At 33.7% G+C, this 27095-nt stretch overlaps 1 protein-coding gene across 1 annotated transcript; it reads left to right on the top strand.

Moving 5' to 3' along the window:
• Positions 1-91: 91 nt before the first annotated feature.
• On the top strand, positions 92-27018 carry Pld (Phospholipase D). The gene is made up of 21 exons (XM_068772097.1): positions 92-174; positions 3810-4016; positions 6398-6400; positions 7858-8011; positions 9935-10204; positions 10646-10766; positions 11191-11342; positions 11517-11648; positions 14218-14366; positions 15491-15726; positions 16441-16551; positions 17379-17518; positions 19486-19650; positions 19865-20382; positions 21000-21132; positions 22116-22224; positions 23666-23836; positions 23958-24124; positions 24439-24679; positions 25397-25612; positions 26291-27018. The coding sequence occupies exons 1-21, from the start codon at positions 126-128 to the stop codon at positions 26519-26521; spliced, it is 3675 nt and encodes a 1224-aa protein (XP_068628198.1). The 5' UTR covers positions 92-125; the 3' UTR covers positions 26522-27018.
• Positions 27019-27095: the final 77 nt, after the last annotated feature.

Below are 27095 nucleotides of genomic sequence, written 5' to 3' on the forward strand. Positions count from 1 at the left end.
ATCTTATCAACAAAAGATTATGTACACAAGTGGTGATATTCAAAGCATGTAATGGATGGAACATTAGCAACCAGTATTAATGTAACTGTGAAATTAATGGTGCTGTACAAAGTTTTTATTGCGCTATGGAACGTAATGAATTAACTTTAAGTTTTCATAACCTTATTAAGAGAGGTGTGTTAAACCATGTTATACAGTTTACAGTGCTTTAAAAACTGCTGTGTTCACATAAAAGATTAGTGTCTGTTGTTATTATTTGCGATTTTCATTGTCAAAACAATCAATCATTTCACAAATCTACATTATTAAATCAAGTTTTATAAAGTTTCTTACAAGCAAGCATACTTAAATTTTCCTTTACTAAATTTTTCTGTGTAATATTTAGTTATATAGTTTATCTTGTTAATGTTTATTTACTTACCACACACTGAACATCAGATCAGACCACTAAAAAGAAAGACATCATATATACACTGCTTAACAGGTCTAGAAAGAGACATGAATCTGGTTAATTTGTACTTTTACCTGTTATTGCATCTTTTTTTTTCTAACAGTAAATGAAAAAAAGTGTAATAAATACATGCTCACTATTTTATATCAACTAATTTAAGAATTTAATTAATAATTTTTTAATCTATTGTACTAATGTACCAAATTTTAATATTGAGTTAGAAGTGGTATGTTTTCATAAAATACTAGCTTTTGTCTCTATGAAGATACTCCGGAGAGAAAGAACTCTCATACTTTAACATTATGTGGAGATTTAAGCTGTGTACCTTCTGTGCTTTGCCTCCTCATACCTATTAGAGCTATAAATGAGAACGGACAATCGGAATAGAAAAATACAGATTTTGTTAATTTAAGTAGCATTTCACAAAATTACATGACTGTATCCTACAGATGTTTCTCTGTTCCCCTTCTAGCTTTTTATACTAGCAATATTGTTAGACTTCTTGAAATAAGTCAAGTTTAATTCAAGAAGACTATTTATCTATAAAAAACAACCCAATTAAAAAAAAATACTGTGCAAATGTACATATATTTTTATGTAGAGAATAAACCTGCATTTAGAACTGGCAGGTTTACAAAATTATTGCAATTGTTATCATCATGTCAGCCAACAACACCCACTGCAGGATGTAGACCTTCAAAACCTCCTTTAAAAATCATAATGATGACCAGTCCTAGGTTGTCGGTCCACCTGTTAATTTTAAAATATGTTCTGGTAGTCATACTTAACTAAATTTAATGATCAGGCAATTTTTTTTTGTCTCTCTTTTTGTGTTTTTTGTAAAACTACTAGTATTCTAAATCTCTTGAAAATAATTCTAGGTTGAAATTAAAAAGGTCTTGTTATGTGTGTTACTAATAGAAAACACTTTAATTAATAAAAAAATTTTAATCACAGCTTTGTCTCTTAAGCAGAAGTGAACCCATGGAATTTTTCAAAAGAAAATTAATACTTTACTAACAACCATATTTATAATTTCATTCATTATCAAAGAATCATAATTTTTTTCTCCTCAACACAACACAAGGTTATCCCATTAGGTGCGGTATGTCCCTTACTTAAATAAAAAAAAATCTTAATATTGTATACATTCCATTTGTTTATTTATTTAGCCTATATTACTGTTTAATATTTTTACATTGCAGAATTTCGTAATAGTTTTGTTCTATATAGTGTAACATGCAGTTGCAAGGGCTCCCCCAATTACTCCCATCTGCTGTCTCGAGCCAAGAGTGTCCACAAAGGCTCTGCAACTCTTAAGGTCATCAGACCATCATCTATAGGGTGTACCTCTTTTCCTTATAATAATGCCTCTAGGTGTCCATACAGTGGTGAAATGGTTCCACTTATTGTTTGCCTCCCTCAAAATGTGACTGACGCATGCCCATTTCAGCCTTATACTTTTGTCACAACAACCTCTAACTGAGAGTTTTCTCAAGTCATCTGCTCTTATTTTGTGCTCTTTTGAATATCCAAGCATGCTTCTTACCATAGATTGTTATATATGAAATTATATAATTATGTATTAAAATAATAATGTTTTTATCATGAAGAATTCTATTCATTGCAGAATACATGTTTCATGTCACATTGTTTTTGTGTAAATATAAATAAAGATTAATTTATAAGTATTTTTATGTTGTAATAAATAATAATAAATAAGGATATGTGAAAGATTGAAACAATTACTTGTAATAATATATATTTCATATTTTGGTTGAGTAGTCCTCATGATAAAGAGCCTATTATGCTATAAATAACTTTCTGTAACTTCAAGTATGAAACAAGGCCAATTAAGTAAATAATTAAAAAGGTCCATGACCTTCTATAATTTGATGACAAATTTAATCATTTTATACATAAAATATTTTCTTTAGTATGTGAGACAAAAGAGATCCTATAGGTAATAAAATGAAATTTTTGACCTTAGTTACAATAGTGCAATTAGCTTAGACCTCACAGTTCATATAATATTGGATTGTACTTATCTGTCAACTGTCAGCTTAGTACATTCAAATAAAAAACAAATAAAATTGGTGGCTATAGTTATAGTCAAAAATGTTCACATAGATTATCATCATAGGTCAAGTTTTGGAGATTGATGAATTTTTAGAAAAGGAACTGTAAGCTTAGTTAGATGACTTGATTTATTCTGTATTGTAAAGTTAAAACTGTCTACCACAAAAATTATTTAAACCATTTCAAATAATAACATATTGAATATAATTACCTAATAAAATGTTATGGAGATATTTATATTATTTATACTTAGTATGTGTGTTTATATTATAATATACTTAGTATATATATCTTTTCTGTTTGAATTAAAACTCATATGTTTATCAATTGATAATAATTGAAAATGTTATCTGACAACTAGTGAGATTGATTTGCGAATTACAAAATACTTTTATTTGTTCTACACTTTCATGTGTTTTAAGCAACTCAGTGTGCACATTTTTGTTTTTATATTTACAATCATTGTTATTATAACATGAAGATATTTATCTTTTTATTTTCTTTATTTTTATGTTTGGATTTTGTCCATGTTTGGACAAATCAAATCCACTAATTTGCAAAATTGTTTAGCCCCGTGTTTCCCAATGATCGTCAAGCAAGATGATGGATAGATGGATGATTCTCATAAAATAAATATTTGTCAGTAAATCTGATCAAGAACTAACTCTAGCATCTAAGGCATAATTAGATTAATATTTTAAATATTTTGTATAACAGCACAGAAAGTGACTGCATTAGTAATATTGCAATAACTAATATAACTACCTGATCTGTAGCTTCTGAAGGAGGTTTTGCATAATTACTGAAAATATGTCAAGGTCAAGCATCTTCTGCTTATATTGCTTTTAATGCTCTGCTATCTCAAACTCTGAAAGTGCTAACAGGCAAGCATCATTTATGAATACCTCTAAGAAATTGAAAGATAACAGTATATAATGTGTTTAGTATGTATATAATTTTTGTATATATATAATTTAGCTTTATATTAATGTATAGCTCATTAGTTGTCAATTTATGTATCCTTTACCATATCCTAATATCGATATTTATAGAAGTAATGCTATTTATAGAATTTGTAGTGCTAGGAATTATTGAACATTCTAAAAAAAATTATAAATTAATGTAACATATTTCAGTGTTCACTTTATACAGGTTGATTGGATATCGCTGTAAAAGCTTTTTGCTGACAAATGAACGATTCACTCCTTTAAAGATTTTGCACCTATAAACTAACCATTCTGTATATATGTACATGTTTAACAAGGAAATTTGTTTTCAGATGAGGAACAATACAGCTACACAAACTACGCCATGGAGACACCGACTCCAACCACCCCAGGGGACTGCCTGCCGGGGATATTCCAGCAGCTGGACTCTCTGGCCACCTGCGTGGACTCGGACTTCGACGAGAGCCTCGCAGTACCCGAGTCACTGTCGGTGATTGACGTCAGCAAAGTTGGCAACAAGGAAGAGACGGACGCAAGCGGTATGTTAAATCAAAGATTTATCCCTCGATATAGTTCACTTTATTTACAAAAAAATAAGTGATTATTCATATTCGGACACTGTGATATGATAAGATTGATATCGTCCATCATATTTTTAGTGAACTATGTTATATCTGTGCGTCGTAAAAAGTCACACAGCTGTTTGTAATTGGAATTGTTTTTTTTTTTCGTGACAGATGGTCACCAGTTACCTTAATGCCGATTAGTTTTCACTGCTAGCCTTGAGTGCGTTTAGGCTGAACAGATTGTTTTCCACTAATAATACCAAGACTTATTAAGTACCTATTTCTGTTAGGGGGACCGGAAAGTAATGTCATTTCTGTCGACATTTTTTACAGAAAAACCGATTGATTTATACCGCCCCGGCATTGAAAATTTGTTTAATAGATGGCAAAGTTGTTTAAAAGATGGCTATATATCCTTGCGTGTAATACGTATACGTATAAATATACAAAATATTTATTCTTATTTTCGGAACCCACGGCAATATATTCATGCGATGCGAACTGAGCAGTTCAGACTAACGAAGAAAAATAAACTTTATTATTCGATCTTTGAACCATTTACAAACCTCGTGTTTACTATTCAAAAGACACAAGACACTTTTTATTCTTTCCTGGAAAGTAACCGAGCATAGGTGCTGTTGGATTGTTCGATATGTTGTGTTAATACTGAGAGAAAGGTATAATGATGACGCACACTTCCAATCAAAATCGGACATTAACGACCTTTAAGTCCGTTATCGGTAATCGCCATCACTTGTGAGTCACGTACATTGCACAAGTACAAGCAACATACGTACGTACGTAATTTACTTTTTATTAATCTTATTATCAACTACCAAGCAATTGCGTGTCGGAAGTAATCTTTCATGAGTGAAAAAAAATAAGTTTATTTACACATGATATAAAATTCAAAGCCTTACGGCCTTAATCTATGACGTTTTTTGATTCATTTTCATCATCATAATTTTAGCCATAGGACGATCAATACTGCTACTTATTCTCGGTTGATTTTGATGCTTTTAGCCCGAAGGCTTTTACAGCTTCATCTAATCCTCACGGAGCAGTGGGGTCCGTGAACTTGATAACTTAAAAAACAAAACAATATCTGGACGAACGTGTTTAAGTTGCACAAAGTCGTACGCACGTAGTAAACCGCTCTACCCGAGTAGAGCTGTGTAGTGTATGTGCGGCAGCGTGAACAACAGGCTTAGTAGGGATCCGAATCCAACCTCGGTTCGCCCACGTTATTCGCGGTTATATAGCGAGCAACCACCCCCCAAACTCGGGCGTTGTAATGACCAATGCTGGATATATTTTTATCGTTTGACCTCCGTCTTGCCTCATGTTGAGATATGACGAGGTCTACATACATAGGCCTATAACAAACCTTTTCACTCTTTTGTTAAAAACACCTAAGCTATAATTGAGTTAAGAAATAAAAGAATATATGAACAGATTATTTAGAAATAAATAGTCTCCGTCCATTCAAAATAGGGGAAGGATGAGAGGTCCCCAAAATCAAGTGCTATAATTAAAACATTATAATTGGCTCGAAACTATAACGCCGGTATATACGAGTATCCCCTCTATAGAATTGTAATAAGACAGTATGGCTTACATCAACTATGGATATCCGTCATCCAACCTAATGTGTAGACGCACTATGCTGCGCCTGCCCGGCCATTGTTCTAGAACCTTACGGCCTCAGTGGCCATCTGGCCCCGCTGCCACTTCAAATAATTCGCTGGTCAATGTCCGTCGCTTTGAGCATTGTATTGATTTTAACCTCTTTACTCTAAATTGTCAATTTCGAATCATTTATGATGAACAATTTTTTACGTCATGGGAATTTCTTTAAAGCGTTTATCAAAGTCGTCGATAGACGCCGGAGATAGGGCCGCTTGTAAGCGGTCTTATTGACAATCTAATTGGGAAGCCTATGTGCGATGATGACGATACTGCCCTCTTAAATATCATATTTTCCAGAAAAAATATTTTCATTTGTACAAACAATGAGCCATCTTGCTGCTTTCATAATGAAATGATAATTGAATGTTCCGCTAACTTTACAGTTAGAATATAAGATTACTATCTTAACCGTTACCTCGATATGTAATTAAGTACGCATTGGTAGCGGTTTAAAATCTAAATTTTAATTAAGGTTAGAATCTTATTGTTATTTTTACTTAAAACCATGATAAGATGATAGAAATAGATACCATAAAATGTTTGATATTTTTAAGTCTTAATGTAATTTGTACAATTTTGTACTACCTTCTCTAATGGACTTCGAGATTGATAAAAATTATCAAACCTTCGTAGTACAAAAAATTATACATTCTTTGTCCTTTCAGCCCGTAGACGCCCACTGCAAGGCATAATATATTAGGTTAATCAGTTCTCAAGTTTTGCGATTAGTGACTCATATGACGATTAATTTTAATTATTGTATAAATTTACCCTTTTTATTTCGACTTTTGAAACTAATTTTTTTCTCTAACAAACTGATTGAAATCTTTCGCGGATCCCTAATGGATCCGAGTAGAGATAGATTGTGCATGTGCTCTTCTCTTTCAGATTTTTGGACTTTGTAAATGCCCGTTTCCTCATTTTAATTTAACACAAATGGTTACTACCATTCCATGGCATGTGGGCGTATACGACCGCCGCTGCACTTTCCGTTCAGGCCATTTGCAGTTCTCATTGAAAAACAAAGAATTCCTAAAAAAATGATTGTAGGGTGGAATATAGATAACTTCACATCATATATACGCGTATATAATGCATATTTAAATTTATAACTCCCGCTAATTATAGGTTTGCAGTATTGAAATAATGTAAAGCATATGTCTTAAACGACTTTTTATTTTTAAAGTGTGAGTCGTATACGCCCCATGCCTCAATGGAAAATCTTAGAAAATAGCCGTGACAAGAAACGTGTTAAAGAGGAAAAACAATATATATTTTATTCACATAAAATGTTTTTTAAAAATCAAAATCGCAATCTTAAATTGTAGTCTTTAAGCACGATTTCTAGATTCCCTTCATCATCATTTCAGTCGAAGTCCACTGCTGTACATAGACGTCCCCCATGTGTTTACGTCTTTCGATGACCTTAACATGATACCATATGGGTAAACATCCTGCGCGTTGTAGTTCCGAGGTCTCCATTCCACAAGTATATATATATATTTTTAATGTAGTGACTTTTAACACAAGTCGCTTCATTTAAACAAGGTGTTTAGAAATACTAAAAATATCCGGTCTTTTGATTTTTTTTCTTGAAATCAAGGAAGTAATTCTATCTTGACGTAAACGTGTGAGTTATTTACCGACAATTGCTTTTATTAAAAGTACTTGAGCTGTAGCAGATGTTTTTTCTCGTAACTACACTTGCAACGAACAAATTACGGAACTACAAAGATTATGTACACCATTGGCAGTTGTATAGTAAATATACGATACATATATGTACATATATATATACCTATTACTTTGGTAGATTAGAGTTATTAAAAAAAAGTAGTAATAATAACAGGTTAAACCAGTGTTTACAAACGTGGAACCCGTGCCCCACAGAGGGGTAATTCTTAGGTGCACTCGACACGAGTTTAAGCCTTTCGCTTTAATATAAAAAAATATATATGTTACAATGGGGCACGTAAGAATTTTAAAAGGCTAAGGAGGCACAAAAACGGTTAATAAATACTGCTTTAAACTGAACAATCTCTCCGAATAATATCATCACAGGAATAACAGCATAAGAAACATGTAAAATTTATATTATAGATAGAGTTTTGTGTTATTTTTCCAGCGCATGAAACAGTGGTGCCTTTCAGAGCGATCCACAATCCGCCGATAAAGTTTAACTCCGTGCACAGGAAAGTGTTCATTCCGGGCGTCGAAATAAAAGTCAGATTCGTTGAGAACGAAAGGAGCGTCACCACACACCTACTTAACCCCAATCTGTAAGTATTAATTTTATATTATTTATAAAACCCCGAAAAACATCTCTTTTACGTTATTATTTCAAATGCATTTATTCGAAAATATTAAAAATAAGGATACTTCTTAAACAATTTTACGAAAATGATTTTATAATCGGCAATTGAAGCCCAGCGGTATAATACTAAAACTTACAATCCTCGCGGGTTCAATTCCCGAGATACAACCTTATATAATTCACATTGCGCATTAATTATATAGAATTGCCACTGCTCACAAATAAGTTTCCAAAGGATGTACAGTGTCCTATGTGTACCATAATATAACATAGCTTGACAATTATGGTATATCTCTATACAGATATCTTTGACGGAGCCAATGCCAGGTAGAGACCAATGCCAGACTCTTTAGGCCAAAACAACTTATATAGACATTTAGATACTTTTTATGAGCATATCTGATCTAATATATAAATTTCTCGTGTCACGGTGTGCGTTATTGAACCCCTCCGAAACGCCTCGACCGATTTTCGTGAATCTCAGCGCGCATATCGGCCAGGGTGGGGAATCGGACATCTATTTTTTATCCCCCTAAATGTTAAGACCCCTAATTTTTTTTTATTTTTTAGACAAAACTTTTCGTTTTTATTTTTTTATAATACAGCATACAAAAATACATACAAAGCTAAATTTTCACCCTTCTTCAATCAAACCTTATTCGTTACTTTAATAAAGATGTTTTTATTAACCTAAATAAAACATAATTTTATTCCTTATAACGCTTTCGATTATAAATATATCCCCGCACACTAGTAGTAGATAGTTATTTTTATTGAACTAAAAAATGTTTCCTAGAAATAACATACATGGCAAAACAACGCTTGCGGGATCAGGCAGAGGAAGAAAAATGTATATGTATTCTGACATATACATTTTTCTTCCTCTGCCGCTATAAATTTGCACTGTTCTGTTGTAGCTTTAATGGCATTAAAAATACTAATATTTTGAATCTAATTTCTTTCATTTCTGTCTCTCTGGGTTCAGATAAAGAAAAAATAATTTGCATAGTTTTTGAGTCTGCTAAATATCGAAACATTAAAAATATAATTTTTAATGTTTCGATATTTAGCAAATTTTGTTTTAGAATATATAACACCTTTGTAGTGCATATTGTTTACCTACAACAAACATATCCAACTAAATAGAATCGTCTCAAACAGCTCATCGGACAATCGACTATGCACGCATCTAGTTAATAGACATTCCGCGCCATTCGTTAGCGTGATTCATAACTGTTTAATAGGCATTTGAATGCTTTGTTGGCATTAAATAGGGTAATAGATCTACAACACTACATCTAGGTTATCTGTTATAATACAGGTTATCGGTGTGTTTACTAAACATCTGCTACATGGGGTCATTTAAGTAATTTGTAGTGTAATATTATAATAAATAGTTTATTTATAAATCCTCTATGAACCAACTATTTATTCTTACTATATATACAGTGCCTATGGTACAGATGATTTATTTTTATGTTAAAGGCTATATTAAATATATAACCTTTAATATATATGTTACAATTTCGAGATCAGGTTTTACTATATAATTAAACTTATATATACACACTACACTGATCGCTTACTATCGCTCTTAATAGAAATGTAGGGTTGTGTCCAGAAGTAGGCATCCTAAGGCTTAAAAGATGACAATGAATATTTAAATATATAATTTTATTTTCGTGATTTCCTTAATATAAGTATTTAAAGAACTATGCTTGCTGTTTATGGTAGATCAACGACATAATCAAGGTCTTGGGAAATCGTCGTATATGGGCAACGCAAAACCAGTCATTGTGATCTTTAGGATTCCTTGCTGTGGGCATCTATCAGCTGACATAATGATGTTGACACGTTTATAAAATATTATTAATATCAATTTTTTCAGTTATACAATACTCCTTCAACATGGCGACTTCAAATGGACAATTAAAAAGAGATACAAACATATCCTCTACCTTCACCAACAGTTAACTCTGTACCGTGCATCGCTAAACATACCATTTCCAACCAAAACGCACAAGTCCCGCAGGGCGAGTTTTAAAAACACAGTGCATACAGAGGAAAAAGCGGAGAAGATAGCCCTAGAAGCCGTAGCGAGGAGTAATTCTAAGAAAAGAGAAGGAAGGCCGAGAAAGAGAAAGGGTGCATTGCCAAGGTATGTAGATATCACGAATCGACAACCTACTTCTATAGCGTGATACTGGTACATATCACGCAGATTTTTTTCTAGAAGCATTGCTAGATCTTATTTGTTCTCTTTCTTTCGAATTAGAATGTTAAATATATTAGGTTCTTTTGTTATTGTTGTTGCTTTCTTTTGTTCTTTTTGTTTTTGTTAATTTAATATTCTTTATTGTACACACTAGAATATAAATAAATAGTTTAATAATAATAAACAAAAAAGTACTATTGCGGTCGGACACGAGGCAATCTCTTACAGACAACCATAGTATGGAAACAGTAGAAGTATAAATAATAGGTAGTTAACGTGTACAAAACATTTATTATTTATATTTTTAATATACATTTAATCAATAAGTAAAATGATTACTCTGAAATAGTAGTACTTAATTAAAGAAAAGTTAAACTTCTGCAGATTTCCGAAGAAACCCGAGGTGATGATCACGTACGAAGGCATCCAACTAAGGATGAAGCAACTGGAGGAATACCTTTATAACTTACTAAATATATCAATATATAGAAATCACCATGAAACGGTATGTTGGATTACTTATTCGGATTGAGAAATAAATAAAATTATAATTACATATAAAACTATGTTAAGTATTTATTAGATTTTTATGAATCGTGATTATAAAAGGTGGAACTGAAGGATCCAGACCTTTCAAGAACGTAAATCCACTAATTTCAGAACGAAATCAAGGCAGTATTGGTGGCATTATTTAAAATTTAGTTAAGTAGGCAGAACTGGCTATTCGCTGCCTAAGCCTTGCAGCGTGCAATTATCAGCTGATTTGATGATGATGATGATATTAAACTTCCAGATGGTGATCAATACATGTTGCCTATTAAAACCGCTAATGTTTTTAGAATCTATTTTCAATATTTTTTAGAAAATCTAAACATTTGTTATGATAATTTATAAATATATAACTATAAATATATAACATAACTGTGCAGGTGAAATTTCTCGAAGTTTCCAACATGTCGTTCATATCGGACCTGGGTTCGAAGGGCAAGGAGGGAATGATCCAGAAACGAACCGGCTCTACCAAGCCGGGACAGGCGGGCTGCAATTGCTTCGGCATGCTGAGTACAACGGTCTGCGTCAGGTACCGTGTAACTTATATGTTAATTAGAATTTAACATATTTTTTAATACCTGGATATTACTCTGAACAGGAGGGGGAGAGAGCTATGCCTTGTCTGGCTTAAACTGAAATTGTGTTCATATATTTCTTCGTGTTGATTGTAAGAGTGATTTTTATATGTTTTTCGTCCTTTTAGATGTACTTACTGCTGTACAGGACTCGTTTGCGCGAAATGGCAGGAGCGGTGGTTGTTCGTGAAGGAAACGTTCTTTGGCTACATTCGACCGAAAGATGGCGTTATTAAGGCTGTAATGCTGTTTGACCAAGGGTGAGTTTTATTATTATTATATATAATACTGGCTCCTTCCAGGGATATTTAGCTACAATAAAATTTTTGACAGGCTTGTTTTCTTTTGTATTTAGGTATCGGTGGACTTACTTGCCCATATAAAATAAAACACGAATTGAGTAATTAATGGAATTTGTACTTTTAGTGTAGCAATAATTCAAACACTTATCGATATAGCATGTGGCGAAGTGCAAGTCTGCGTATATCTTTGATATATACAGCGGCACGAGGAGAGCGCATTTGATAAGACGCACACGAGATGGTTGAGAACAGACAGCTTGACTTTTATTGTGTGTTTCCCGTTCTGATGTTCATTTACCTCAGGAGCGCTACTAACGCACTGACTTCACAACTAATTAAAAAATTACCCAAAGTATATTTTAATTTGAGCAGTGGTACCCTGTTGGTAATGATTATGACTTGAAATCATAGGTCGTGGTTTCGATTCCCTGGACAGTATTATATATAATTCACACTTTGTGCAGTAATTAAGTTTCCAGAGGATATGCAGAAGCGTCTTCTGCATACCATAATACCACACTGCAATCGCCAAGCTGCCTCCCAAGCGTGGCGATTATGGTATATCCCTCAATAGATATCTTTGGGGGAGGCGTGTGCCTAACAGTGAGTGTCTAAGAGAAAATACGTCGACAATATTTTATTTAGGACATTACTAGTAACGTTATATTAGTGATTAGGTTCTATCTAGCTTATATTTTGTAATGAGAAAGATTTGTAAAGATAACAAATTTTAACTAAGTTTTTCTTTGTTTCACACAGCCTAAGGAAGAGTGAGTATTATCAGCACCCTATTTTATTTGTGCTAATAGTTGAGATTGTAATTAAAATAAAACATGCATAGTAATTAAACATATAACATAATTTTGTATATAACATACTAGAAATATCACCGTTTAGCTTTCAGCAAGTTTTAACTGGATAGTTTAGAAATAATAAAACTATAGGTCTGAACTTGCAGAAATCAATACCTTATATTAGAAATTTGGTAAACATAAACTACTATATACCTAAATGTGTAGTCACATATGTATGTTCATAGCATACAATGGCGTTTAGTTAAGACCAATGTCTGAGTATATTCATAATTAATACAATAATATAATAAGAATACAAAACAGTTCTAAATTAGACGAAAATTGGAAATAAAAGACGTGGTAGTCATCTATTCCCATTGTATGTATATACTTAAGGCATATATACATGAATGTATACCTATAAATTTCAACGCCTACACACTTGCGCACACACACACACACGCGCTTGCATACACATACAGAGAGGGAGAGTGACATACATTATAGTGTATGTTTATTTTTATCCTGTTTTCATTTATTTAATTATTATAACTGTACATATTCAGTCATGTTTATTTACTTAATTAATTCATTTACTTCAGTTCAATCTATTTTATTTCACTTACTTATATTTTTATCCTAATTTTGTGTCTTTATTGTGCATTGTATGCAATACATATATTGTAATTATTATATTAATATATGATGTAATCAACATAATACAAGTTTTAATCAAATAATATTTTCCTTAATTGTCCATGTTACTAATAAAGGTATAGTAATTTTTTTATAAAATAACTCAAGTTTTATTAAAAATCAATGTAAACTTTAGAAAAATATTCGCTAATTTTAACCAGTAGCTAAACTTATGAAGATTAATGAAGAAACATTACTATAATATAACCACACTGTCTAATAATTTTTAACATAAACCTACATACATACATGTGTACAACAGTCTTTTGTCAGGTAAATAAAAGTATATATTATTTTATGATATAGAAAATACACTCTCCGTCTTGCGAGGAAACAATTTACTTCTCCTCTTTTACAATAATATTGCCTGCTTCAAATATTAGTCGAAAACAGCCGGATAAGTGGAGAAAATACTAGATAAAATAGCTTTGTTATGCACACATGATTTTTCTGCCTACAATGTCAAAGGACTAATGTTTCCTTCTAATGAATACTCATTCAAATGTTTCTATAATTGCAGAGGTATGGATTTTTATAACTACCGTTTTCTACGGATATTGTTGGCTGATAATTAGTCAATAACTTTTGTGTGAATTTATAAAAGTTGATTTAGAACAATGACTACATCACATTTATTGTATTTCTTAATACAAGTCTTTCGTCATCTTCACTGCAGTTTCAGCTCTTCTGACATTATTTCTTTCTCAGCATTCGTCAACTAGAAACCTTGTGTTGGAATCCTTTATCTCTTTTCATTTCTCCCAGGTTTGGTCCCATGATCTTCTTTTATGGCAGGCACTTAAACTATTTATCCTTTTTATCTGGCTATATGGCTGAGTTATTTCCAATAGAGCGAAGTCACGCTCTGATTTCTGGAACCACTCGTATGTTGTCTTGTTTCCTGTTCTCATTTTCATAACCTGAAAAATAATTAGTTTATTGAAAAACTAACCAAACATCCAACTTTCAGCTGCACATTATTACTTGCGTAAATAACGCATTTGTTTTTATAAAAAAAAAACGTTTTATGTTTTCAGATTTGAAGTATCAAGTGGGATGTACTCAACGGGTCTGAACCACGGTCTGCAAATATTGAACCAGAGCCGTCAGATGGTGATCAAGTGTTGGACGAAACGTAAAAGCAAAGAATGGATGAACTACCTCAAAACTGTAGCAAGTCAATCCGGTATGAACTTCATTTAAAATAAATTTTCTAAAGTTTATTAAATTAATCTTAAAAGTGTTATTTAATGTCATGGATAAGTTTTAATCCTCTTTTGGTGTACACTATTTGTGAGCATGACATATTAACTCTTTGCACTCTGATATACCCTCTGAGAGTACATTAAAGTTTATTAGTCTGCAAGAGATAGGTTATGTCATTGAGTAAAAATTCGTTGAACTTATAAGAAACACTGTATTCAATATTGCTAGTCGATTGTTGCTAATCGATTTGGTTCTTGATTCTCTTCTGGCTTATTCATATACTTCTTTGTTCTTGCTTCTCTTACTGCTTTTGGCTTCTATATTTTGCAGCTATGTATACTCTTTGCGTAGTACAACCCGTGGGTGAGTGAACCCACATAGGTCTGCGTGTGATGCGTACTGTGTAAGCGAAACAGCACTAGGGATTAATGTTTGACATACTATTGATTGATTGGGTGATCCCCATAAGTCATTACGGGGATTTAAGTAATTTCTGTGCAACTTTTTTGAGACGTGCATCTTTCCCAGATGTTTTCTCTTAAAATGGCACAGGACATCAAATCAAAATATAATAAAATTACTTAGATATATCGTCGCCACTACCTATTCGGTAATCGCAAAAACCAACTTTCATAGGAGAAACAATAAACCTATTTTCTTTTATAACTTACATAATATTTAACTTATAATAGTTATTTATTTACTAAATTAATGCTATGTTTTGTTTATATATTCTGAAAATTATCTCAGTTATTACGGAAAATAGACTTTTTTAAATTTAAACGTTTTAGAAAATAATGTCCTTCAAGATGTTATTCGTGCGAAATTTTATGAATGCCTCAAACATTCATAAAATTTCGCACATTTCGTTATTAAACAATATGAATTATTGTTTCATATCTCACCCTATATAATACCAGAAATTATTGGGTTTGCAATAAAAATATACATATTTCAGAAAAATAATTTTATAGAGGTTAATTGGAAAGAGGTGTACAGCTTTTTGCTAATAAATGAGCTATATATCAATTACCCTATATAATATATTCTTTAATCGTAAATAACATTGAAACGTAATCCATTCATTTGTTTCATTCACTCCAGCACGTGATTTTACTTACCCAAACGTGCATCATTCATTCGCGCCGCCCCGGCCTGCAACCCCCGCGGGCACCCTTGTGGATGGGTCGGCGTACCTTTCGGCAGTAGCCGATGCCATGGAACTGGCTAAGGAGGAGATATTCATAGCTGACTGGTGGCTCAGCCCCGAGATCTACTTGAAGAGACCAGCTCTGAATGGTACCTATTGGCGGCTTGATTGTATATTGAAGAGGAAAGCGGTAAGTCTCAATGCAATGTCACGATGCATTGTTTAATTCGTACAGTTAAAAAAAGGTCAGATAGCATTACTGATTAAGTTCAAATTACTGATTTTGTCTAAACTGTCTTTATTTACTTTATTTATGGGAAACACTATTACTATTTACTATTGTAATCTAGCATAGTTCATTTAAAATGCAACAAATCCATGGATTAATTGTAATAAAAAATATTTATTGAAACAACTATTTTATGTTCAATCGATACAGGCTTTGCACAATTCATATAAATTGACGTCCGTGCAGATAGTTAGAAGGGGCAAGCGAGTAACGAGTAAAAACAATAGAGTTTCGAGTAGCTTGCACTTACAAGTACTTGTAGAGGGTCGAACAACTCACTAGTCACTGGCCCAATGAAAATGGGCCTTTATGCTTTTAAAAAAATATTTAATACAATAGGAAAATGTAATTAAATGTTCACGAGTGTTTTTGGTAATTATAAACCTATAACAATTATAAAAACTGGTCAAAAATCATCAATTTAATAATTAGTTATAAATTAATTAGATTTTTATTTTTTTAATCCATTGTATATTTCTTTTTATTTAATTATAAAAGTATCAAAAATACACATATAACTTGACTAATATAGATAAAATATAGCAGAAATGTAAAAAAAAATGTTTGAGATTATTAAAAGATTTTTTTGTAATATATATGTATATATGACTGCAGGCGCAAGGTGTCAAGGTCTTCGTGATGCTGTACAAGGAAGTGGAGATGGCGCTCGGCATCAACAGTTACTACAGCAAGGATATCCTGACGCGGAAAAATGATAACATCAAAGTAAGCTATAACTATACTGCACCAGATATTTTATTACATACATGCAATGCTTTTAGTATTAAATGTGACGAAGTTTCTGTATATTTACACTAATTGTAACAAAAGTCAAGCTATAATGGAATAAATTGTGTGAAATTGTTTTAGTTAACTCATTTACATGGTTAATATAATGTATACATAAAAAATTGTTAAAAAAAGCAACTGTTGGAATTTGGGCTGAGTTTTTTTAGCTTGATCACGCACTGACCACACTGGCCTTTTTATAATGTTAAAAATAATTAACATTTCAATAGTACGTTTAAATTTGTAATCAAAAAAATATAAATTTTTTGCTTGAATTTAAATAAATTCGTAGAGCTGGTGGTAGACAATAGCTCTCCTATCGTTTCGGGAAATATCACAAATTTCCTTTAGTAACTATAAAAAGATTAAGCGCCGATTTATAAAACTGTTCAGTGATTATGTACTTAAGATTATCATCTACTTTGAAAATAATAAAAGTGTTATATCGATGGAAGTTGTTATATATTATTGTTCCTCAGCGGTTAACACATGCATTCAGATAGCCTTTACTAAAAACGCAATTAATACACTCATTTATGATAAATTATTTGTTCGTTTTATGCTTAAACATTCATGTATATATACATACATATATATTTTTATATATGAATATATATATATATATATATATATATATATATTTATATATATATATAAATATATACATAATACAATGTAATTAGTAAATCTAAATCAATGTTATTACCGAAAAATTTTAATTTGCAATGTATATCCTGATTGATTTTATGTATTTTCATCGTTAGGTGATCCGGCATCCTGACCACGCGAGAGTGGGCGTACTGTTCTGGGCCCACCACGAGAAGATAGTGTGCGTGGATCAGACGGTAGCATTTGTGGGCGGCATCGACCTGTGCTACGGGCGATGGGACGATCACAAGCACAGGTAAGCATGCTGATAACAAATGTGATAAGGGAATATGGCGCTAGCTCTTATTATATTTTATACTAGTAGTAGTAGTATTCCATATTGTGACGCGTCCATACTTTCTAAAAAGCTTACTTCAACTGGTCATTGTGAACACAGCTTTTTAAGAGGCACACCTAGTGTGACAGCAAGAAAAAAAGCCGATGTTTAGGAATTAATAAAAAAAAACTAGTAGATCAATCGTTTTAAAATTTTGAGGATATATTTATACATGTTTTGAGAATACACAGTATAATTTTTGGAATAATATATTAAATATTTTTAAAATAACAGGCGATCTCCGGCGGCGCCAAAAAAAAGGTCCTCCACTGCTGGAGTGATTGCAGCCTTTTCCGTTGATAAAACCTAAAAAAAAAATTCTCGTTAAACAAAAACATATTGTCTGTACAATGACCCTCGGACGAATCAAAAAATCAAAAATTGACAACATGGCGGCATGTTGAAAAAAAAAGTTAAATTTTACCCAAAATTACCTACCAAAATCCGATTTTTGATTAGATCAAAAAACTGGAGGGTCATCGTATGGAGAACTATATAGAGAAGATGTGAAAAAAATTTGATAGCGATCGGATCATTTGTCTCCGAGTAATCACTCCAGCAAATTCGAAAAATGCTGTTTCGAGAAAAACGCGTTTTAAGATAAAATGATCGTTTTCACTGTTATAAATGGATTAAAGTCATACTTACAGCTAATCTGCTATTCTAGGCCCATATGTTTCACCTTCCTCTTCCTCAAAAAGGGCTTGTTGAGCTGAAGAAGCTGTCCATAAATTTTTAAAACATCCATCAAAAGTTTGATGGTAAAATTTGCTTGCTAGATCCATTAGTCCGCAAAAAAGATTGATCTCATTTATTCCGACGTCCAAAAGACGTATCACAGCAACAAGACGTCTATTTATTTCAAATGCATTATCGACCATTGGTCCAGAATTAATGTACGGACTACCACATTCACAAATGATAGCTATTTTAAACCCCAGGCCTCTTGGACTTGCTTGATTAAAAGTAATTTCCTTGTGACAAGTTTTGCACATCACTAAATTGCTAATACCTGGAGGCTCACAATAGAAACCGGAATCCTATTTGCAAAGGTTGGAAAAGACGGTAGACTCCGAACTATAGCTCAGGTATGTCCCGTAGCCAATGCAACTACCTAACTGCCGAGCGGCTACTCTTTTAAATGGCTGTAACTCAAAAACTGTTTAAGATATCGATTCAAAATGTTAGTATGTTATTTTTAAAGGTATAACCTATCGAAATATGAAAATAAAAAAAAATCGATTTTTTGAAAATTTCACACTAGGTGTGCCCCTTAAGTTACTATTATCACGAATAGACTATTCTAGATACTAAGCCTTACACTTTACGTCTTACGCTGCGCTTGTAGTCCGTGACGTAGCGGCAGCCTATTCGCAATGTTACCTGCCCACTACCTCTTCTCTTGTTTCAATGTCTATATGCGGATCTCATTCCTGATTTGATTTTTAAAAGAAATACTAAGCAAAGCCTACGGACCATCTTTTTATATCTGTTTAAACTCTTAAATTCCAAGAGGGGCTTCATCGTACGGCTAAAAGGAAATCAGTGACTTCAAATGGTCACTTCGAACTATTTAATTTAATAATGGATAATAGGGCGTGGTTAGTCTGCGTGTTAAACTATAAATCACTATTATTTTAACACGAACACGTTAGTTTCACTATGTCCCTCCCTTCGCTATTTTGTAACGCCATCGTAGCAGAAAATTTGACGTCATTTTGCACTAAACATTTGTTAAATACATAGAACTATTTTATATTGTTTCTCTAATAATCTACTAGATGGTGCTAGTCAATAAACATCTATAGACGTGGTACTGATTTAACAACGCTTTTAAAACCACAAAAGTTATGTTTCTATATTTCTGGACCTTGCTTCTATTTCAGACTGACTGACCTTGGCAACATATCGCAACCAAAGTCTTCGATACGGACTAAGAAGAAAACCTCAAGCTCGCCCGGCGGAGGTATCTATTTGCCGCAGGCGAATGGAATCGAGGCCGCTCTGGAACTGGCCAAAAACTCCAAAAACATAGTTATGGGTCTCAATGAGTAAGACGTTTTAATATCACTCACCTTTTTTGTGGCACATCCCACCTTAGACTTTTTTAAATTCTTGCGCCCTCTTATGTAAAATACATAATTTTAATATTAATGCTTAAAGATTAAACTCGAGTCGAGAATTTCGAATTTCTCTCCTTAACGATTAATCCATTTTTAATCTGTGTACTTTATTTGTCAGTAATTAAATTCAAAAACGTTCCAGACCGTTACAAGAAATCTCGAGCGAAACACAAGAGGACAGTCTGCAAATAAAAAACGAAACGGAAGATATTCCAAAAAACTTACCAGTTTTAGAACCTGGAGACCAGTTGCTTATAGCGTCCGCGGAGACCGACGAAACGCAGCTCGAAACCCCCGACAACCAAAAGAAGAACGTACTTAACAAACTCACAGACAGGGGGAAGGATATATTTAGTATCATATACCCCCCATTCGAGGAAGAAAGAAACGAACAGAAGTTTGATGATTCAGAAAGGAAGAAGGCAGAGAAATACGCGTTGTCTAATAATCAGGTGCTACTGACTGACGCGCTGGGAATAAAGCATAGCAAGTCGGTGAGCCGACCTACTCCTCTAGCGCAGGTCGTGGAGGGGAGGGTCATCACGGAGAGCACTAAAGAGGCTTTGGAGGATATTGAAGGCAATTCGAAACTATGGATCGGCAAAGATTACACCAACTTCATAGTTAAAGACTTTAATAACTTAGATCTGCCTTTTGTCGGTAAGGACAACATTTTATAATTGATATTTATTATTTATTAAAAGAATTTTAGAATTATCAAAAGTTAATCTTTGAGTGCAGTAACACTTTAGCACACTATGGAAGCATACAGATTCTTATGAATATGTTATTAAACTAAAATGAGACTTATGCCTTAAAGACAAGGTTGATTGTTGCAAATTATTTATAAATAAATTACATCTTTAAAGATAAAAAAAGGAATTAATTAAAGAAAAGTAGTCCAAGTTGTCAGCCATTTTATAAATTAGCCGAAACAGACAGACAGAAAAAAAAAATAAAAAAATATAATTTTGGTATTTGACTTGTATATATACACATATGTATGTAGTAAAAAGCGCTTATTTTATTATGACAAACAGACACGACAGTTTTATTTGTATAGATGAATTGAAAATTTAGAAATTTTTGCTAAAAATTGAGATGTATGTGTAGATACATTTATCGCTATATATATTTTACACCTATAATCAATTACCTATATAAGCTAAATTTGAGGTGTAAAATTTTTATTATAACGTGAGCTATATAATAAAATTATTTATTTTAATTTCTACTGCCTTTGAGATTAAAGTTTTTATCGTGTTATTGCATTACAGACTTAGTGGACAGGAACACAACGCCGAGAATGCCGTGGCACGACGTCGGGGTGATCGTGCAAGGCGCTGCCGCAAGGGACATCGCTCGACACTTCATACAACGCTGGAACGCTATTAAACTGGAGAAATATCGGTGATTATTTTCACACATACGTTGGATTGGATTCGTTATACCATCACATGCTTTATAGTCATAACTACCTAGCAGTAACGGTTTATTGTAATTAACTGAAATATAATACCTTTCGAAAACTTGATATTGAATTCTCTGCCAGTTAACCATTAGTGTGATATATAGATAGAAATTTTACCAAAAAGAAAAAGGGAAAAGAAGTAATAGAAAAAAATATATAATAATGGAAATGAAAGAATGTAATAAATATAAAAATAATAATCTGTATATAGACCGTTTAACAACAAAGCAAAGCTTTTTACATCTATTTCTAATCATCCTGTATATCACTCTAAAATACAAAGGAATACAACTGGCCCATTGCTTTTGGCAGTACAAAGCTGTAAAGACAGACAGTAAAGACAGTGAATTCAATAATTAAGAAAAGGACCAATATTTAGCCACTTTCGCATATGCAGTGGTAGTCGTGCAACAAAGTGCACCACCCGCCAGCCCGCTGACAAATGCGCATGCGCCAAGCAATGCGAATCACACAACCGCCACCGCCAAATTACCCAACACGTGTTTCACCCCTCCACGGGGCATCTTCAGGAGTTTTGTTACACCGATTAGTGCCAAACACAAAGACTCTGTGCGGAAGTGGCTAAATATTGGTCCTTTTCTTACTTAGGATGGACTTCCGCAAGGTAACGCCTGATTCCATTAAATAAAAGAATTCAATAATATCTGGAATTATTAATTTTTAGATAGGTACTACCGTACATTATTTGAAAGCAAATGACACTACACATTCATCTCTTTATAACTTTACACCTATAACCATTCACCCTGTATATTAATATCCTGTATACTTTTTAATTGAAAATAATTTTCGTAGGAAAATACGACAAGAATACATTGTGAACACAAAAAAACTACCTTGGAGTATGTGTGTAATGTAAAATGTCATACCTTGTACGTCTGATATATTAATTTAATTTCAGACAAAACTGTAGCTACCCATATCTGCTTCCGAAGACATACAGCGAGATAAAACCACTGCAGGACTTGGAAGAAACACTCAATGTTGATATCAAGAATGTGTCTTGTCAGGTAAACCATTAATCTTTTTTGGGACAAGGTATACACTACTACAATAAAATAAAAGAAATTTTATATCTATTTGCGAAAATACACAGCCTATATTAAGGAAAACTTGGTCAATGAAACATGATAAAAGGATAAACAGGAGACAAGCATACCTGGGATTAGTATCGCAGTATTTTCACGAGGCAGATTTGTTACATAAAAAAAATTGTAAAATTAGCGTTTACCTAGTAACTATTGAGTTTCTTGCCAGATTCTTCTAAATATAATCTATATTCTGAACCTGAAAGAAAAGAAAAAAAAGAAACTTTTTAATATTATGGCCATTGCCACTTCTCACAAATAAGTTTTCAGAGGATAGGCAGCAGCGTCGTCTGCGTACCATAATACCACAGTGATCGCCAACCCATTTGCCCATCATGACGATTTTGGTATCCATCCCCTCCCCATATATATCTTTGAGGGAGGCCCAAGCCTTGCAGAGAGCGTCTATGGACTTCAACGACGACAACAACAAACTTTCATACTGCTAAAGATATATCAACACCATAGAGGTGGAATTTAATTTTATTATTCCTCAGTAGCTCAATAATTTCACAATTTTCTTTCGTTCGCTCGTGGATTCGATTCCCGGAACGATTTATGAGGATTAGTAAGCTGCACTAAACCTGCCTGATAGATAAAAGACTACACTCTCTAATAGAGACTTCCTTACAAGTGAAAAAAAACTATACAGCGTTCGACTTCAACACAAAATTATAGTTCCAATAACATAAGCTTTCCTTCCGAAATCTGATCGTAAATGAGGAGATCCGTAGAAGAACCAAAGTCACTGACAGCTCGAAGAATTAGTAGTCTGAAGTGGCAGTAGGTGGTGAACATTTCTCTTATTTTGGGAACAAAATGTTCTCGCGGCCACCGTCCAGGACTGACGACGTAGTCAAGATTACAGAAACTTGCTGTTTGCGGAAAGCGTAAGACCAGTCAACGTGCCGATCTTAGGAGGGGCTGGAAGGGGGGAGGGTCCAGTGAACGTGCCGATCTTAGGAGGGGTGGAAGGCGGTCTATGCCTAACAGAGGGCGTCAGTCGTCTGATATTTAGTTTTTATAATATTAATTTATTTAATTTAGTAAAAGATGTTCTATTTTTTTTATAAACTTAATGTCATTTTATATAAACTGTTACTTTGTCGAACTTCACTGGATTTCGCAACCCTTTATTTTTTATTATCTGCTACTAATCAAAATATAAAAAAAAAACATTTTATCGGCAGAAACAATCTACAAACGTGTAATCAAATTTTATAGTAAATAAATAAAATTCATTCTTACGCATACCATTCCTGATTGTGATTAGAAAAGTGCGTTTCAAAGCAGACAAAACAATTTTTTTAATGATATATATATTTAAAAGAACTGTGAAAATACTTAAGCGATACTATTGCAGGTGCTCCGCAGCGTGTCGTGCTGGTCTTGCGGGTTCCTGGACCCTGACACGGTGGAGCAAAGCATCCACGAAGCCTACGTGGACACCATCACGCGCGCGCAGCACTACGTCTACATAGAGAACCAGTTCTTCATCACTCTTTCCAGGACTAACGTGTCTGTGAGGAACCAGGTATGATAACAAAATAACTATAACTTCTTCTTATAACTTCTATTGTGTGTGCTTTTGTATGCTTTATACTGGGCATCTACCAACTGATCTCTTTTCTTGATTCTTAATGGTTTACCTCTAGATCGGCGAAGCTCTCTTCAACCGAATAATGCGAGCGTATCGAAGCAATGAGACCTTCCGCGTGTTTGTAGTGATGCCACTGCTGCCCGGCTTCGAGGGGGAGGTCGGTGCGCCCTCCGGCACCTCACTCCACGCCGTCACACATTGGAACTACCAGAGCATCAGCAGGTAAAAGGACATTTTGTACATTGACTAAGAGTTTTTTATTTAATTTAAATACTTTCGTAATAATAAACAGAAAAGTGTAACGGGTCGTCTTATCATAAGGACCAATCTCTTACAGACAATAACAGTATGGGATAGTTAAGGTTTACAAAACGAACATACATATGTATATAGCATATATACTTATAATAAATAATAATAAATATACAATATAATAATAAATAAAAACATCAAGTTTTATAGCTAATAATATGTTGATATACATATAAAATAACGCATAATAGAATCATTATTTATACATTAACTGATGGTCACAGGAGCCGCGAAGCCATCCTTACTCGACTGTACGAAGCGGGCGTGTCCGACCCGTCGCAGTACATCACGTTCCACGGGCTGCGCACGCACTCGGTGCTGGACGGGGAGCCGGTCACCGAGCTCATCTACGTGCATTCGAAGCTGCTGATAGCTGACGACAAGACAATCATCTGCGGCAGCGCCAACATCAACGACCGCTCCATGATCGGCAAAAGGGACTCGGAGATAGCGGTGCTACTGCAGGTCTGTTCAATGATACAAGTGGAACGCTAATTCCCAATCTTAATCAGTTTACTGTGGCGTGCTGATTTAAAAGTGAACAGTTTTGTGTCGCCTGAATCGAACCACGATAAGTATATTCGTCAATCAGAGTAAGTTACGCCAGTGAAATATTGGGAAAAAAAAAGATTAAAATTGAAAATTTTGTATATGTGAATGAAACACTGTATTCAATATTTGGTTCTTGATTCTCTTCTGGATTGTTCTTACTTCGCATGCTGCTTTTGGCATATTTATTTTGCCGCTATATCTATATGTTTTGCGTAGTACAACTCGTTAATATACCTTAACCGGCTGTCATAATTATGATAAAAGATAGAAACTTAAACTTAAATTGCACACTGTTAGTTTGTCTTAAAATAAGTTAAGCTTTTGTCTTAATTACAATACCCGGCGATAAATATTGCGCATCGACCTTTGGAAAGAGACAGTTGGCTAATTTCGGCTTTGTAGAGCGTTCTCTGTCGCACGTCCGACAACACGTCACACAGTAGTACTATATTTACGTGCAACAAGCAAACCTAACTTAATAAAATAATCTCAGAAACAAGAACTTTTTTAATATTAGTTTACTTTTTATTACAGTTTCTTCAATTAATAATCTAAGTTTTAGATATCTATAAATATTTTAATCAAACGAGTTAGAACAAAAACTTAAAAAAAAAAAAACAATTCTTTTAGGACGAGCAGTTCGACGATGGTACGATGAACGGTCAGTCGTTCCCGTGCGGGCGCGTGGCGGGAGCGCTGCGCAAGCGGCTGTTCCGCGAGCACCTCGGCTACATGGAGTGCGACCCAAACATGGTCGGCGTCAGCCTCGACGACCCCTGTTGCGAACACTTCTACAGGAACGTGTGGAAGGCAACGTCCAAGCAGAACACGGATATGTACGAAGAGGTAAGTTACTTTTAACAATCTGTTAGAACCATCATCTTCATTTCAGTCTACTGCAATTTTCAATAACGCCGTTTGAAAGGCAATGGGTCTCCAGTATAGAACCTTAAAGCCACTGGTCATCTGTTCTACACTCAGTGGCAAGCCTATTACCATTTCTTGACATCTGGTGGTATATATGATATACTTCCCCCCGAGATAAAATCCAGAGTAAAGTTTTCTTCGTTAAGTAAACTGATAAACTTAAAGAGTGCTTTTAACGCTCAGCCTGATGAAGATAGAACTACAATGAGAATTAATTTAGAACAAGGTTTTAAATGGTGGACATGGGTAGACCCCGGTAGTAGGTGAGGGAATCGCCAGACAGGTGATCGTGGCTGATGAATAGATACCCCAAATTGCTTTATCTTATTGTAAGTCTCTCTACTGGATTGACCTAGTAGTTCCCCGACTCGTTGAGATCTGGACATTATGACTTAATCCCATTAAATGACCTATGTTAACCCCATTGAATTTACAGTATATATTTATTTTAATTTTTTATTATTATTTAAATATCAATTAATTCAGTTTTTTAATCAATCCTTATTAAATACAATAAAAATAATTCTGTAGTTTATTATTAATAAAGTTGTCTATTATAGACTATGTTTTTTAAAAGCAATGTTCACTGTATCTCAGGTGTTCCACACGATACCAACGGACGCTGTGCACTCGTTCGCGGAACTGAAACACTACCAAGAAGAAAACAGCGAAACATTATGGCGTAAGGACCCAGCGATGGCGAACAGAAAAATAGACCTTATTCGCGGTTATCTAGTCGACTTACCGCTAGATTTCCTTTGCAACGAGGTGCTAACACCTAGGAACACTTCTATGGAAGGTATGATGCCGACCGCGTTGTGGACGTGAACAATTTCAAACCGTTGGATTATGAACCCTATATAGTTTGAGTAAGATATATTTTTCCGTGCAGTTATCTATTTAACCCACCAAAAGGTTTATGAATGAATGTATCAACAACTTATAAGTAGGTGCTACAAGTAGTTTTGAATTTCATTCCCAAAATACGCATAAGAAATAGAGATAGGAGAATTAAAAAGAGATGTATAGAAAATTTATGCATATTTACTTTAAGTGAAGTCTAGCATAAGGTGTATAAACGACCTTATTAAGGTCCTATGTCTAGCAATGGACGTCCCACAGCTGGAACTATGATAAACTGTAGACTTATTAAGAATTATGGCAAATACACAATATTAATAAGAAAATTACAAATGCAAAGTCACAATGTTGTCCACGAATTATTTATATAATAAATAAGCTAGGAGCAAGTGAAAACTAAAAAATAAGTCAAAATATAATAAAAAGGGAAGGTAATGGTGAACAGGATTTGAAAAGATGGCCGCTTGAGCGGTTCTGTAGGGTTCTTGAAGGTTCTGTAGTGGAAAACACTGCTGAAAATGCTTACTTCTGAAGACAAACG

This window comes from Battus philenor, unplaced genomic scaffold (genome assembly GCF_028537555.1).
Source record: "Battus philenor isolate CCGP_79_NKW_IND1 unplaced genomic scaffold, ilBatPhil1.0.hap1 SCAF_4, whole genome shotgun sequence".
NCBI classification, from domain to species: domain Eukaryota; kingdom Metazoa; phylum Arthropoda; class Insecta; order Lepidoptera; family Papilionidae; genus Battus; species Battus philenor.